Here is a 16224-nt window from a genome sequence, read left to right on the forward strand (position 1 = left end):
CTGCAAGGCCGACTTGGACACTCCCACGCCCCCACCCCCTTCTCCTCGCCGTCGCCCGCATCGCTCCCTCTCCCTGACTTTTCTCCCAAACAATCAGGGACTTGTGCTGGCGGCCGAGGGAGCCACGGAGCTGGCTGGCCGCGGAGGAGGCGACGTCATGGATTCCTGAGTGTGAAGTTTGCAGGAAAGCCCTTAGTTTTGGAGATGGACGGGATCCAGTGGTTTCCATGGCGCTGGATAAACAGGAGGAAACAGTGAGGGAATCCCGTTATTTTACTGCATTGAAAGCCTATAAACACGGAGCGCGGGGAAGGAAGTCGCGTTCCCTCTCGAGTAAGCCGGAGCGCCGAGCCGCGCCGACTCCGCCGCGCCGGGAGCCGGGAGCCTGGAGGCGGGAGGCGCGCAGCTCCCGGGCCGCTCGCAGGCTCCTCGGCCAGGGCAGCCCCGCGAGCATGCTTTAGAGAGGACGGCGCCCCCTTGGCTCCTGGTCTACCCAAACAGACCCCTCTCACCCCGCGCGCCGAAACCCCATCCCCTCCAGATGCAGAGAGAGGCTGCGTTCAGACTGGGGCACTGCCATCCCCTCCGCATCATGGGGTCTGTGGACCAAGGTAACTGACTCCCCCTCTATTCCGGACGCTTCCTCCTCCCACCTCTCAGCCCTTTCCCTTCTGCTCTCTTCCCCGGGCAGCGCTTTCAGCTCCTGGCTGAGGTCGCGGGGAGGCCCGGGGACTCCGGTTTCCCAGGGCGCACAGGTAGCGTGGCCGGGAGGAGAGGCGCCCTCTCCCTGGCCAAGGAGGGGAGACCGGGCAGCCGACTTCAGACCACTTCCCGCGGGGGCAGCGAAGTGTCCCAAGGCGGGATTCCCCAGGCCAGTCTGTCAAAAGGATTGTCCCCTCCATGGGACACCGGGAGGGATTCTCGCTCCTAACCGCGGGCTGCTTAACTATTTCCGCGCTGGGCTTTTGACAGCGGATGCCGTTCAGCTGTGTTATTATTATCACCATCATTTTATCATCATCATTATTTAGCTTTCTTTTTCTTTTAGGAGAACAGGCTTGGCATTTTACTATTTCGTAAATCTAGTAATGAAGACTTTGCTTTTTAACAGAGCAGCAGATGCTCTGGGACATTTAAACAATTTTCTTTCCCGTTTTTTGATGTGTCTCATGGATACAGTCCTCCAGCTCCCCCTTTAAAGTGCAATGTACCATCAGTTTGTTTTGCGATCCGATTACACTCTATTTTCCGTGTTTCTGTCTCTTTTTCCCTCCTCCTGGAGTTCGTCCTGGAATCATACTACTTGGATATTACGGGAGGGGCTTAACGTATACAAATATGATATGAAAATATCCCATCTGGCTGGGATTGTGGAGGGGTTTAGGCTGTACACTAATGAATCTGACTTTAAAAGTGGAAACCAGGCGATGTGATGTGTTTTTCAGAGGCCAGCCCTGCAAATAGTGGGGGGCACTGCCCGGAGGGCAGGGCTGCAAGAGTTAAATGAAATAAATATGCGTAGGAGGAGTTAGCTTCGTGTCATAAAATCAGAGTTGAATGTAGGTTTTGTGCTCTGCGTGGCTGATTAAAGTTCTGGGGTGGGGGGGAGAAATGACAATTTCAGTAAATAAACCTAAGGGGCTTTTTTTGAAAACTGGAGTGGGACCAAATGCCTCGGGTTAGGTAGATGGTGCGCTTTGCCACAGCGGACCTCAGTGACATATATTTTTAGTTGAGTTGCACTTTTGAAAGCAAGACCCTGCCAGCGCTTTGAACGTTTTAACTGGTACCAGTTTATCCTGTTCTCTGCTAGTGGTTAAGCCTATGACATAATGGCCAAAAAATGTTACTAATATTGCATCACCTGTAAAAGGGATGCTCTGAGACAGGCGACAGACATATTAAGGACGCGAATTGGTTTTTATTGCCGTATATACTGAAACACAGTATTTGATGTTATGATGGTGGGGGTGGGAGGACAGACTAACGCCAAATTTAGGTCAATTCGGAAGGAGAGAGCGAGAGCCGGGAAGAGGAATTGGACGTCTGTTTTACTGTGTGATCTCACACAAGCTTCACATTTTGTTGACGCTGCTACACCTCTGCTCCAGGTTTGTGAACTTGGTCCTCTCTCAAGGTGAAGTGTGCGTATTCTGTGTGTGCATGTGCATCGCCTAACCTCCCCAGCCCACGCTCATGTGTGGAGGGATTGTGAGAACGTGCGTGCCAGTTTGTGTGTCCACATGTGGGAGACAGGGCACCGCATTGTTCCCGGCAAACGACGCTTGGCATGCCAGAGCAACTGGGCACACAGAATGCAACTCCAGGCATCAAAGGCAGCTGGAGTGAGAGGCACTTCGACCGTGCCCTGCATTGGGGCCTCCTGAGGGAAACCCAAATGGCCCTTCAAACTCAAACACCACCACAAGCGTAGGGGCAGATCTGAGGGTGCATGCAGTTGGGTGGGGTCATTAAATAGCAAATAGAAATATTTGCATGGTAAGAAAATACTGACCTTGCTGTGCAGTTTTGGGTCAAGGCCCTGGGAAAAACTGAAGATCTGAAAGAGGTGTGTTCAGTTTCATCTGAAGTGGGATGATGGAAAATATTTCAGGAATAAACAAACCCAGGGTGAGCTCTGCTCACTCCCAGACCCGAACTCCCTGCCTTCTGCCTGGGTTAGAATTTTTGCTTAGCTACATTGCAGCTGTGTGATCTTAGGTGAGTGACTTAACCTCTCTGGGCCTCAGTTTCCACATCTGTAAAATGGAACCAATAATAATGTCTCCCTTAACAGAGATTGTGAGAGTCAGTGAGGTAGCGCACGTAAAGCATCTAAAATGCTGCCGTGCTTATAGTCAAGGCTGGATAAACATTAGCTGCAATTCCTGCTGAAAATGCAAAACAGTAACTTGTATTGATGTAGAAACTGGATTTCACGGCGAGAATTCTTTGAAGAGATGCAGTACTTTAAACCTCTCATCAAGGGACTTTATAACTTATTGGAGCTTCACAGTGACACAGATTGGGCTAAGATTATGGCTTGCGAAGCCTCCATTTCCTCACCTGCAAAAGGGAATAGTGATGACCTCACAGGGGTGTCATGAGCATCGTATGAAATCATGCATATAAAACACTTACCTCTGGGCTTAACGTGCAGTTAATACACACTGGATGTTATTATTTTCTGACAGTTGAGGACAATGAGAGCCAGCGTCGCCCATGGTCACACAGTAAGTTCGTAGCACAATGCCTGGCACACGGTAAGGGCTCTATTGCCTTCCACAGGGGTGAGAGCAGCCATGTTATGAGTATTGACTGGAAGCGGCAGGGCAAAGTGTTTTGCAAGTATCAAGTCTTTTAATTGTCAGGGCCACCGTACACCACAAGTGCTGTGATCAGTGTCTCGTTCGCAGAGGAGTGGAGTGAGGCACAGAGAGGGGCAGTAACTGGCTGAGTGCTACCTAGCAGGGAAGTGGTGGAGACTGTAATTCGAACCCAGGCCCTTGGCCACATGCTCTGCTGTCTCTGGAACTTACTAATGTTATCATAATTTTTTATCACATCATTTGACAGATGAGGAAACTGAGGCAGACCAGAGCCTTGTCCTGGGCTTTTTTGCCAACACCGTGTTGTTCCTTGACATATCCTGGGAGAGAAGGAAGTGTGGGAGGATGTGGAGGGTATGAGCATCATTTAGAGACGGGGAAACTGAGGCAGCCACTGATTTGTCCCAAGCAGAGGGTGAGTCAGGGAGAGCTCCTTGCCTTGCCTCAGGGAAATGAAAGCACAGTGTTTCCATTTCCACTAGAGGAAGAAAAGTCCCCGTATGGCCAGGAGGCTGTAAAGCCAGCTCTACTTTCTGTCCACACAGAACTGAGACCCCGTCCAAGGGCCCCTCCTCCTGGCTGAGCCCCTCCCTGGCTACCCAGATGGCCCCTCCACCAGCAAGGCCTTCCGGGTCTCTCCTTCCCTTCCCAGAACTTCAGGGAGAATCACTTACTTTCCCAGATGCTCCTCCGACTGCCTTTATTAAGACTTTCCGTAACTGGATTGTAAGCTTCCTGAGGACAGGGCCAGGTCTCCTGTTTCTGTGAATCTCCAGTGGATCCCAGGTAATGTTTCTACACCCAAGACGTCAACAGCTTGAGATCTGAGTGAGAGGTTCAAATCTTGGCTCTGCCACTTGCTGGCTGCATGACCTCGTGCAAGTAACTTCACTCTCCTGTGCCTCAGTTTCCCCACATATAAAAAAGTGATAGTAATATTGTCTGGAATATTGGTTAATATGTTGAACAACTGAGTATCAACCAATCAGCACAGCAGGAGCAGGGTCCCAAGAGACTCCCCTGCTGGGCCAGGCTTTAACCCTTTATTTGCTGAATTGTAGAGAGGGTCTCAAGGCAGCAGGCGCCCTTGAGGGGGGGGGATGACAGCCATCATTTACCAATCTATGGAGAGTTTCAATCTTTTAGTAAACAATATGAACCTCAAAGTACCCACTTAATTACTAAGTGCTGTTATTATTACTGGACGATTCATTAATTCAATATTTATCCCCCCACACACACAAAAAAATCCAACCTAAAAAAACCAATTACCAAGTGCCTCCCCACACGTATTCTCATTGGCTGGCTCTCACTTACTACACCCATGAGTGATTATTTCACTTCTTAACCTGGAAGAAGCCAGGCAGGTTCCTATTTTTGTTCCTTTGCTAGAACAGGAATTTGAGACTCCGACTGCCCAGACTAGAGAGGAGGCCTCCTCTGGGCTCCCCGGGCCTCCGCCCTGGCACTGCCCCGCCCTGTACTCATCACACTGGTGGTCGTTGTTCATGCCCTGTCTCTGTCTTCCTCCAGACTTGAACTCTGGGAACCAGAAACCACAACTGTCTTATTCAGCCTTGTGGCCCCAGTGCCTGGAACAGTGCCTGATACCTAGTAGGTGCTCAGTACTTTTTTTGTTCAATGGATGGAGGAATGAATGAATGAGGCACAGTAGGGGTGATATGACCTGTTAAGGCCACAGAATTAAGACTTAAACTCTGGGGACTTCCCTGGCGGTCCAGTGGTTAAGGCTTTGCCTTCCAACGCAGGGGCTGTGGGTTCGATCCCTGGTCGGGGAGTTAAGATCCCACGTGCCAAAAAACCAAAAAACATAAAACAGAAGCAATATTGTAACAAATTCAATATAGACTTTAAAAATGGTCCACATGAAAAAAAATTATTAAAAAAAAGACAAACTCTAAAGCACTGTGCCATCTTTCTGGCTCACTCGCTTCTGCCTCCTTTTGACAATGACAGTGGTTTTGACTTCCATGTTTTCCCACCAAGGGCTGGTGACCTAGGCGGGCTTCGTGCTGGGTCACCTACCAGGCACACGCTCTCATGTTGTTCTCTGGAATGAGTCAGCCCCGAACAACAAAAACAGCAGCCAACACTTATTGAGTGCCACCTGTGTGCCAGGCCCCATCCCCAGAGCTTCCCACGGGCTGCCTCATTGGTTCTCAGGCAGCCAGTGATCACCCCATCTTGCACAGGGATGGGTAGCCACGGCCCCAGGGTCACATCGCTAATTGCAAAGCTTGGAACCAATCGCACTGCACCATGTTGATCCCTGTGAGGCTGAATAATCATAGCCAGAAGGGGGTCTGTTTTCCCTACCAGACACATACTGTAGGGCCAAGCACTTTACAGAAATGATCTCAGTGGATTCTCACAAAATAACCTGAGAGGTTGGTACGGAATATGATCCTCCCATTTCAAGAGGAGGAGACCAAGACAGGGTGTGGTCAAGGCATTTAGAGGACAGAGCTGATGCCGAAAGCTCAGCATTTAAGGGCCGCACGGGCCTATCTCTCCTGCTTCCTGCAGCAGGATCACCCGGCCAGACGGTGAGCTGGAGAGAAGGGCTGCAGCCCCTCCAGGAGCCCGCCTTCCACAGAGTGTGCAGTGGGAGTTCCTCCTGCCTTCCACCTTGCCTTTCTGGGCCACTCAGGAGCTCCTGGCGGCCCCCATCCCTTCCCTTTCCGGTTGGGACCTGCCAACAGAGACTCATTTCCTCAAGCCTCTCTCAGTGGCCAAAGCCCCGCCGGGTGCTTCTTTGGCCCGACGCTCCAGCGCTCCCATTTCCGGTGCTGTCAGAGCCAGTCTGCGCCAGTCCGCTTACTCCTTGGCATGGTCCACTTCTTCCCTCTGCCTCGGCCGTGCCAGCCTTTCCACCCGGGGTCCCCGCTCCCTTTTCTCACATCTTTCTTCAAGGCCCACCTCATTCCCATCTCCTCTTAGAAGCCCCCTTGACCATTTAATTCATTTTCATCGTTTCGAGCATCTACTATGCGCCACTAAGCCTCCAAGATGCTGGGGATAAAGTGAACAAGACTGCTGGTGTCTACCCTCACCAGGCAAACATCAAGGGAACAAACCAGGAATATCCAAGATAGTGTGGAGTGGTGTTAAGTGCCAGAGACCAAAACAGGGGAACAGGGCTGCGAATGACTCAGTATATACGGGTGTGTAGTGCGTGGGTGTATGAGTTTCCTGTGGCTGCCATCACAAATTACCACAAGCTGGGTGGCTTAAAACAACAGAGATCTACTCTCGCATAGTTTCAGAGACAAAACGTGTGAAATCAAGGTGTCAGCGGGCCATGTTCTCTCTGAAGGCTCTAGGGCAGGATCCTTCTGTGTCTCTTTTAGCTCCTCGTGGCCCTTGGTGGTCCTCGGCGTTCCTTGGCTTGTAGCTGCATCCCGCTACTCTCCGCCTTTGTCTTCACATGGCCTTCTTCCTGTGTGTACGTGTGTTCTGTCCTCTTCTTGTAAGGACAACAGTCATTGGATTAGAGCCGTTAGCCCTAAGGACTTCATCTGAACTTGATCATATCTGCAAAGACCCTCTTGCCAAATAAGATCACAGTCACAAGTACCTGAGGTTAGGGCTTGAACATATTTTGGGAGAGGGAAATCGTTCAACACACAATAGTGGGGATTGCTAGTTCACACTGGATGGTCCCCTCCTCTCTAAAGAGATGTCTTATTCATTGACCTCTGAATGGTGAGGGATCTGCCTGTACGGGATCTGGGAAACAAGCATCCCAGGCAGAAGGAACAGAGAGTCCAGAGGCCTTGAGGAGAGACATGTGCTTGGGGTAGTCAATGAACAGCAAGACCGGTGTGGCAGGAACAGAAAGGGGGAGAGGGGAAGTGTGATAGGAGACAGATCAAGGAAGCAAGCCAGAGCAGGACCCAGCAGGATCTTGTGAGCTGTTTGAAGTTCATTCTCATGGTAATGGGGATGGGGAGGCTTTGGGGAAACTTGAAGCAGCAGAGGGTGTGAGCTCATTAACCTTTTCATAGGATCATACTGACCTTTACGTGGAGAATGTCCTTTAGCCAGGTAAGAGTGGATGCTTAGGATACAGGTGGGAGGCTATCATGGTGGCCTGGGCAGGAGATGACAGGGGCTGGGACCAGTGTGGGGAGGAGGAAGTGGGGAGGAGTTGATACTTCCCTGTCTGTAGAGCGTTCTCCTTTTCGGTTCTCAAACTGTGTTCCCTTGAGCCCTGGGGTTCTGCAGGGATGGTCCCTGTCTTTGGCACCTGAGGGTAGATGCTATTAATTTTGTGAATGATATGAACTGCTTCCAATGGGTCTTCCTCTTGGCCCAGCCTGGATTCCCCACGTCAGTTCCTCTTTCCCTCTCTGCTATCACTGGGAGTTATAAGACTTTTCGCAGCGTTTCCTCTTGGTCCAAAAGTGTCCCTTAGTGCATCCACCCTTAGCTAATAACCCAGAAACAGTGTGACTCAGTAATGAGTATCAGACTGGTGTGGGACAAAACCACTTCCGTGGTGGCATGTGTGACTTCAAAAGTAACATCACAACCTACTCCGTGCCTTAGTTTCTTTAACTGAACAGCGGGGGTGATAGTAGTCTTTACACATGGCGGGTGCTTCGAGGTTTGGAGATCATGGCTGTGATGCTCTCAGTGTATATAAAATGGTCAGTTCCTGTTAGCTGCCATTTACACTATTATTTTATTGTTTTAAATTCAAGTTGTTATTTTCCTTCAGCCTACTAACCTTCAAGTGTCCTTCCTGATTGGGATAAATCCATTTCCTACCAAATCTTTGGGGTCTTTTCTGGATGACCTAGTTCAATCACTCAACCAATGAGTTCAGAGGGGTTTGTGGAGGACCTGCTATTGCAAGACACTGGCTAGGTGGTGTGGAGAATATCCAAGATATATAAGAAGCTCTCATTTGCATTTGAAAGTCAGATAAAGATGTTTTGTTTTTCAAAGTCGGATAAAGAGACAATTGTGTGTGAAGCCATTTACATGCAAAGGAACTAAAAGTTTCCATGAAGTCTAGTGACTGTGCTGATAGAGGAATTTAAGAGAGAGAGGGCAAGAGCCGATGCCATGTGCTTTCTGGGGGGCGTGGGAGGGTGGGAGATGCTCTGGGGCGTGATTGTGCTGGAGGGAGGCTGGTGGAGGGTGGCCTGGAGATCCCCGAAGTCAGCTTGCTTGTCTGCGCCACTCCCTGACTTCAAAGATTATGAAATCGACACAGATGTTCGAGTCTGCAAGACCAGGGCAGGAGAGAGGATGGAGATGAGCGTCATGATACTGGGGGTGCGGTCATCTAGGAAGACAGCCTGGGTGACAGAAGGGTGATGGCGGAGAGAGGGAAAGGGTGGATGGTTGAGAAATAGTTGTGGGGCTGGGCAAAGACTAACCAATGCTCCATCCCCTAACTAATCCACCCTCTGCTGCCTGCCATTAAGGCTCTGATGCAGTAGAAGACGAAGCTCCCCCGGCAGAGGGATGGCGGCACCTCCTGTTTAACAAAAGGCAAGGACGGTAGTTTAAGGGCTAGGTGAGTGTTCTGATCGTGCTCTCCTGTTAAATATCAGTTCCATGAGGCAGAGGGGAACGTGCTACGAGGCAAGGAATGAAGAGGACAAAGCCAGGACAAAGTAGGTGAGCAGGGCCGAGGGAGAAGGAGTCAAGGGCCTGGAGACCAAGGTCTGGAGCTCACATGCTCGCGGGGACGGACAGGGGCAGCTGGGTGGGGCAGTGGTGACCTGAGAGCCGTAGGGTTGTCTGAAGGAGGTAGCCTCTCCTCAGCCCCAGATGACGGGTCCACCTGGGAATCCAGACCCTGCGTATTGTGGCCTGATCTTCCCATCTTTGGGGAGACACTGGACACTTGGGTTTTTAAATGAAACCTCTCAATTAAAAAACTGTTAGTTCAGATTAAAAAAAAAAAAAATTACGGGCAAGGCCAAACATACTATGCCTGCAGGATGGGTTTGGCCGAGCTACTGCAGACCTGTGACCACCCCTGCTGTCTGATGTGGCATCTTTTTACAGTCCACACCTTGATTTGGGTTCTGGCTTTTAGGAGATCCCTGCTTTCCTAGAGCTTTTACCCTCAGTACCTGCCCCGGGGGGGCCGCCAATTTCAACAAACTGCCTTCAGCTACAATTGCCTCCTGGAAATTAGTTATCTCACAGCAGAGAAGTCCTGTTCAGGTTTTAAAAGATGATGTCGATCATAGACTGGAGTGAAAGTCAACTTTGAAACTGTCTTGTTGTTCCCCCAATTCATAAGGAGCTCATTCCCGGAAAATGGCTTTGTGGGGAGACAACGTGGAAGGGGGCGCTGAAAAACTCAAGTGGTCAAAATGAATAATAGTTTCATGTAATATTTTAGAAATCAAAATTGATGCAAAACATCCAAGATGAACCAAAAATAGAAATAAAAATTTTAAATAAAGACGGGATCAGTATTACTCATCTTCTCTTTGCTTCAGGGTCCAGTACGACTCTGCACAGCACTATTACTGATTCTGTCTTTATTCGAAATGTAACGATTTGCTCACCATGGATTTTTTTTTGCTTTAATTTTGATTTTTAAAAAACATTTCATGAAAACATAATATGTTCAATTATTGAGGTTTTTGGTGCCCTCTTAAATTTTGCCTCACTCGCCTCACTCTGGTTCCAGCCCTGGTGGAGTCAAATGCATCCATCTATAAATTAAAATATTAGCAACTAGGGTGGTAATCCCAGGATGTGCTTAAATTGAGGGGGGATCGTGTTTTGGAATCTGGTAAAGAAAATTCCTACTTTTCGGATTAAACACGTTTCAGTGCCTACTTATAGTCAGGCTTTTATTGCAATGGGGGTTGTCAGGATGTGGGGTTCGGAATGAGTAAAAGATGAACATGTGAATAAAACATGCTGCAGAGATAAGGGCTATGAGGAACATAAAGCAGGATCAAGGGACAGAGGAGGCCAGGGGACGCTATTTTTATGGGGATGGTCATGGAAGCTGACATTTGGGCTGAGGAATGAACAAAGCAAGGAAGTGGCAAATATCAGTGGGAATAGTAGGTGCAAAGGCCCTGGGGTGGGGTCGTGCTTGGCATTTTCAAGGACGATCAGGGTGGCAGAAGGGAGTCAGAAAAGGGAAAATGGCAGAAGATAATACCTAAAGGGAGCTGGGGCAGGGGTGGTTTATCTAGGACCTTGTAGGCCAAGGTGCTTGTGTTTAATTCTCAACTTAATGGGAAGCCATGGGAGGTTTATTGGATGTATATTTTGAAAGGATCCCTCTCACTGCTCCATGTAAGGGCCAATGTGGAAGGGAGGAGGGAGGAGGGAGACCAGGGAGGAGGCTATCATACTCGTCCAGGTGAGAGATGGTGGGGGGCTAGGATTGCTGGGGTGGGAGGAAGAACAGTGAAGTCGGTGAAAAACCGTGGGATTTGGGTTACGTTTTGAGGGTTTTTGATTTGCCGAGGGTTTGCACGTGGGTGTGAGCAGAACGCGAGGAATAAAGGACTTACTCCTTGGTTTTCGGTGGGGGAATGGGATGAATGGGAGGGTGATATTTGAGCTGGGAACAGTGGGAGAGGAGCGGTTTCAGAGGATAATAGGGTTTGTTTGGACACGTGTATTTTGAGGGGCCTGTTGGATGCCCAGATGGAGATGCTGGGTGGACAGTGGGATATGTGAGCCCAGATTTCAGGGGAGGGGTCCAGACTGAGGCTAAAAATGAGCTTTATACCAGAAGGGGGAAAGGAGGGCAGAGCTCTGCATTGGGGGGGGGAGGGTCCTTCCAGGGCCAACTTGAAGGGGCCTCAGGACTCAGAGCCACCTGGGGTGGGGTGGGAGGGCCCCAGAGGGTGGTACACCTCAGGTATTTGTATTCACGTGCAATCAGATTATGCTGCCTTCTAAGAGGTAGCCTGGAAGAGGAAAAGAGATAACTCAAGGATGAGAGTATGCTATCTTTCATGTGCTTCCACTGTTTTCTATCTCAACTGCCCTCACCATAGTTCACGCCCCATTTTCTCTTGCCTGGATGACTGTAAGAACCTCCTAATTGGTCTTCCTGCTTCAATACTCGCCCCCTGCAGTTTCTTCTCCATGCAGAACCCAGAGCAACCGCTTAAAACCCCAAATATGATCTTGTCATGTATGTGCCTAATACACTTGAGTCATTCCTTGTTGGTCTGAGGTCCAAAATTCTCCACACGGGCCCTCGGGCCCCACTCACCCCCCAGCCTTACCTCACACCATCTTCTTGTCCGTTCCTGAGCACCTGTCACTCCAGTCTTTTTTCAGTTCTTCCACTACGTCCTACTTCCTCCTGCCTCAGGGCCTTTGCACATACTTTCCCATCTGGCTGTTCTTTCCCTCACTATTCTCTGGCTAACTTCTACTCAACCTTCTGTTCTCAGCTTCAATATCACCTCCCCAGGGAAGCCTTCCTTGAATTCCCTGTCAACATCAGGTTTCCTTGATATAAGCTCTGTGGCATCTTCTTCTTTCCTTTCACGGCACTTACCTCAGTTTGTAATTGTACACTAGAGTAAATGCTTTTGAATGGAGCTGAATTCCTGGGCCAGGGTCAGACGTGTGCTAGGAGTTTCAAACTCTCAGTGGCCTCACGAGCTTCCCATTGCACTTTTATTGGGGAACCCAGAGAAAAACTAAAAGGCTAGGGCCTCCGCGAGGAGGCCAGTGGCAGGGCAGAGGGAAGGTTGACAGAGCTGCACTGTCAAGGCCTCCATCCCACCCCCCACCTTCCTGCTGTGGCCTCTGAATGCATAAAGGTCATGTATTCTGCCCCTAGCCCTTGCTTCGAACAGCACAAATTATTTATTTTGGAAATGAAAATATGCCTTCCCCCACACCCAAGCCGCACCCTTCAAAGTGGCCTTTAGAGAAGAAAACCCTCTCACTTCCCACTGCTCTAGCAGAAACTTTGTTATGGGTCAGGGCCTAGTTTGAACCCCTTCTCTTAAAGAACTCTGATTTGGTGCAGATCCTAGAAACTTTAAAAATATATCCACTGTTCAGAGGAACAACTTAGACAATTAGAGTATTATTTAGAATGTCCTGAACCATTCTCATAAGGCTGAAGTTTTTGTAGCAGTTTATCAGTTGTAAAGTGATTTTTACCTTTATTATCTCATCCTATTATTGGGTATCTCAAGAGGATATCAGTTGGGGGTAAGAATTTAGATTCTTGCCCAAACAGTTGGGTGGCCAGAGGAAGCCTCAGGGAGGAGGGCCCTTAAAGAGAAATATAAGGATCTTATATACACAAGGACAGTCAAACTCTTTTATCCATCCATCCATCCACTTATCCATCCATCCATTCATCCATCCATCCATCCATTCATCCATTCATCCATCCATTCATCCATTCATCCATTCATCCATCCATCCATCCATCCATCCATTCATCCATTTATCTATCCATCCATCATCCATCCATCCACTCATCTATCCATTCATTTATCCATCTGCATATCCACACATCCATTGTACATAAAGCTGTGAATGAGCCACTCATGACCCCTGCCCTAATGGGTCTCGTAGGCTAGTGGAGATAAAATTCTCCAATTGGCCAAGCCTGGATCATTTGTTCACTTCTTTGCCAGGGGAGTACGGGACAGCTGGGTTGATAATTTTACCAAGATTGTATCAAGAGTAGTTTCCCAAAGGAACACACTGGGGTGTTGTTATCAGAAGAAGTGGGGAATGATGCCAGGGAAGCGAAATCAATAGATGTCCACTAGATTAGAGGCATTTAGTCATCATGGATGGAGGGATGAAAAGGGACACTTGAGGATGACACCAGCCTTTCTCCTTTTCTATATCACAAGGACTGGTTGGTTCCTTTGTTTATCCCTGACCAAGTTTCAGGGTTTGGATTTTGAGTCCTGTCATAGGGACCCAAGAGCATCCCTCTCCTTCTAGATACTTGGCTATAAGTGTTGCAGCCTGGGTCACCTCCTCTCCTCGACCTAAATTTATCAGCCACCCCTAAGATGCTTGTTGGATACACCCAGTATACGTATGCTTATGCTTAGGAAACAAAGAAGAGGATTTGTTTATGCTCTGACAACCAGAAAGTGCTTCCCAAGACTCTGAAAGTTCATAAATCTTGAGCCAGGCCCAGGACCCTGGAATGGAGTTTGTGTCTAAACTAGTGATTCTCACCTCGGGCCACACATTGGAAGCATCTGGGGAGCTTTTACACAGTACTGATGCCTGGGCCTCAAACATTCTGATTATAACTGGCCCCTCCTGGGGCCCAGCCATCTGAAGTGTTTTAACAGCTCTCCAGGTGAGTCTAATGTGTAGCTTGGGTTAAGAGCCAGTGGTCTAAGTGCAATTTGGAAAGCCCTATTCATTGCTGTGTCTCTTTGCTAACAGGATAGAAACATGATGAGGGTAGAGACCACGTCCTGCTAATGGCTGCATCCCCAAGATCTGTAGTGGTGCCAGGTACCTAGCAGGTGCCCAGTAAAGATTTGTGGAATGAATGATGATTGATAGCTTCACACAGACCCCTTAACGGAGCAGAGATGGCTCCCCCTGAAGAGTGCATCTTCTCTATACTTCTGCCACGTGGGGAAGGCTTAGAGTCAGACCCCATCTGAGATCAAGCTGTGGTTCTCAGGGACTCCTTGAACTTCTCCCACCTACTTTTCTGATCCAGCGATTCTCAACACTCGCTGCCCTTTAGATTCATCTGAGGTCATTTAAAAAAAAAAAAAACAAACAGCTTTGGGTGTTCCAGTTCAGTGGGTTTGGATTGAAACGTGGAAACAGGCATTTTTTTTTTAAAGTGTCTCAGGTGATGCTAACGTGCCGCTAACGTGCCATAAGGGTTGAGGCCACTGCTGTCATCTCACCGTTTTTACCTCCGTGAGTCTGTTTTCTGACTTTAGCTAACTTGGTCTGAGACCCCTGGAAGTGTTTCATGGGGGGTGGTAGTAGGTTCTTATGGAAGTGTTTCATGGGGGGTGGTAGTAGGTTCTTATGTACTGTTCCCCAAATGTACCTGTTCATAACATTCACCTTGGGTGCATGCTTTAAAATACACAACCCTGAGCCTTTACTCCAGACTTAGGGTTTCAGAAGCTCCAGTGAGGGGCCTGGGAATCTGTGTTTTTTACAAGCATCCAGGCATACTTGTCACCTGCCAACCTCTCCACCTGCACTGCCCTCCTTCCTGGTCTCCCACACGAGAACACCTTCTGGTTCTTACTTTCTTTTGGTTCCCACCGCCGGAACACTCTTCCCCCAGATCTTCCCATCAGTCTGGTTCAACCAAATGCTACCTTCCCAGAGAGGCCCTACCTGACCACTGAAGTGACCAAAGCCTCCTCAACCCCCAGCCTTTACCCTATATCTCTGGTGAGTTCTCTCCTGACACCCCACGGGGATGATCTTTGCTCCCCTGTTTATCTCCTTCATGACTCTTCCCCCACCAGAAAGTGAGCCCCAGCAGTGTCTGGGTCATGCTGGGTCCCCGGCACCTGGCCCATGTCAGGTGGCCAAGAGGTATAGATGTAAAGGTGGGACTTGCGCTCTGAGAGTATCTCTGATTCTTTCCCAGGTCCTGGGAATTGAGTTCAGGGGCACGCGGGTGACTGATGTAGGTGAAAATCATGCCACAGCTGTGGGCAGAGAGGCACCTGGAGACACGAGTCTGCAAGAGAAGGGCGTGGGTGCACTCCCTCCCCCCATCCTCCCCCCCCCCCGCCCCCTTAGATTAGAAAAGAGGAAAAAGGTTGGGATCAGCCGGTCCTAGAGGGCAAACGACAAGAGGCTTTCTCATCCGGATCCTGGGTCCGGCAGGGGCGCAGAGCTCACCGCGGGGAGGGTAGGAGCAGCGGCCGCACCAGAGCGCCTGGCGGTGGCCCCGGCGGGTTGCTACGCGCGGTGCCCGGGTAGTGCGGCCAGGACCAGGGGGCGGCCTCCTTCCTCCTGGGCCCGCCCGCCACTCCTCCCCTCCCTTCCCCCCTCCCTCCCCGGGTCCCTGGGTGGCGGCCCCGCCCCCGCCGACCCGGCCGCGCTGTCCCCGCCTCCCCTCTCCCCTCCCCGGGCTGCAACAGGTGCCTCCCGGAGCAGGAAGCCCGCGCCGCCGCCGCCGCCGCTCAGCTCCCGCGGGAGCGTCCAGGACTCGCTGTGCCAGGCGCGCCGTCCCCGGGCCCGGCGTGCGTTCCCACGAGGGCAGTGACCCCGCCGCTCCACCCGCCTCTCCGCCCCGCTTCCTGCCTCCTTCGCCACCCCCGACGAGGGCCCAGGAGACAGCCGAGCCTGCCCTCGCCCCCGGCCCGCCGCCCTCCCGCCGCTCTGCGCGCCATGGACGCCCAGGAGCCGCAGCCCGACCCCGACGGCGGGGACGCCCCGGGCCACGAGCCTGGAGGCAGCCCCCAAGACGAGTTTGACTTCTCCATCCTCTTCGATTATGACTATTTGAATCCTATCGAAGGTCGGTGGAGGCTCGCCCCGGCCTGGCCTCCGAGCCCGGGCTGGGGCTTGGGCCTGGGCAGTGGACACAGGGCCCCCTTTTGCCCCACGTGTCACACTTACTGGGGGGCCTGGAGCGGGGGGGGGGGTGCCTCTCCCCCCGGCTGAGAGGGAGGGCGCGAGGCGTCAGGGACTGCAGCCGCCTTTAGGGGGCGCTAGGCTCACTGCCGGGTAGGGCGTCGGTTTCCAGTTACTTCTCCCTGATTGTCACTGATAGCAAAGCAAAAGGTGGCAGGGGTCGCAGCTGGCCTCTTGCCTGCTGCTGGTCGTCAGAGGGCAGCGGAAGCTACGGGTTTGCCTTTGGAGGGAGGAGATGAGGAAGCCAAAGCATGGAGTTCGTGGGAAGGGGCTGGTGCAGACAGAGGGCAGGTGAAGC

At 50.8% G+C, this 16224-nt stretch overlaps 1 protein-coding gene across 4 annotated transcripts in view; it reads left to right on the forward strand.

Moving 5' to 3' along the window:
• Positions 1–212: 212 nt before the first annotated feature.
• NFATC2 (nuclear factor of activated T cells 2) overlaps positions 213–16224 on the forward strand; it is a 157963-nt gene continuing 141951 nt past the window's right edge. For 2 of the 4 annotated variants that reach the window (XM_036827095.1, XM_036827094.1), the window contains exon 1: positions 15473–15810. In XM_036827095.1, the coding sequence (XP_036682990.1) occupies positions 15681–15810 (130 nt within the window). In that variant the 5' untranslated portion in view covers positions 15473–15680. Of the gene's footprint in view, positions 612–15472; positions 15811–16224 lie in introns of those variants that run through there. The other 2 variants (XM_036827096.1, XM_036827097.1) reach the window with 2 other exon arrangements.

Source organism: Balaenoptera musculus, chromosome 15 (assembly GCF_009873245.2).
Source record: "Balaenoptera musculus isolate JJ_BM4_2016_0621 chromosome 15, mBalMus1.pri.v3, whole genome shotgun sequence".
Taxonomy (NCBI): Eukaryota; Metazoa; Chordata; class Mammalia; order Artiodactyla; family Balaenopteridae; genus Balaenoptera; species Balaenoptera musculus.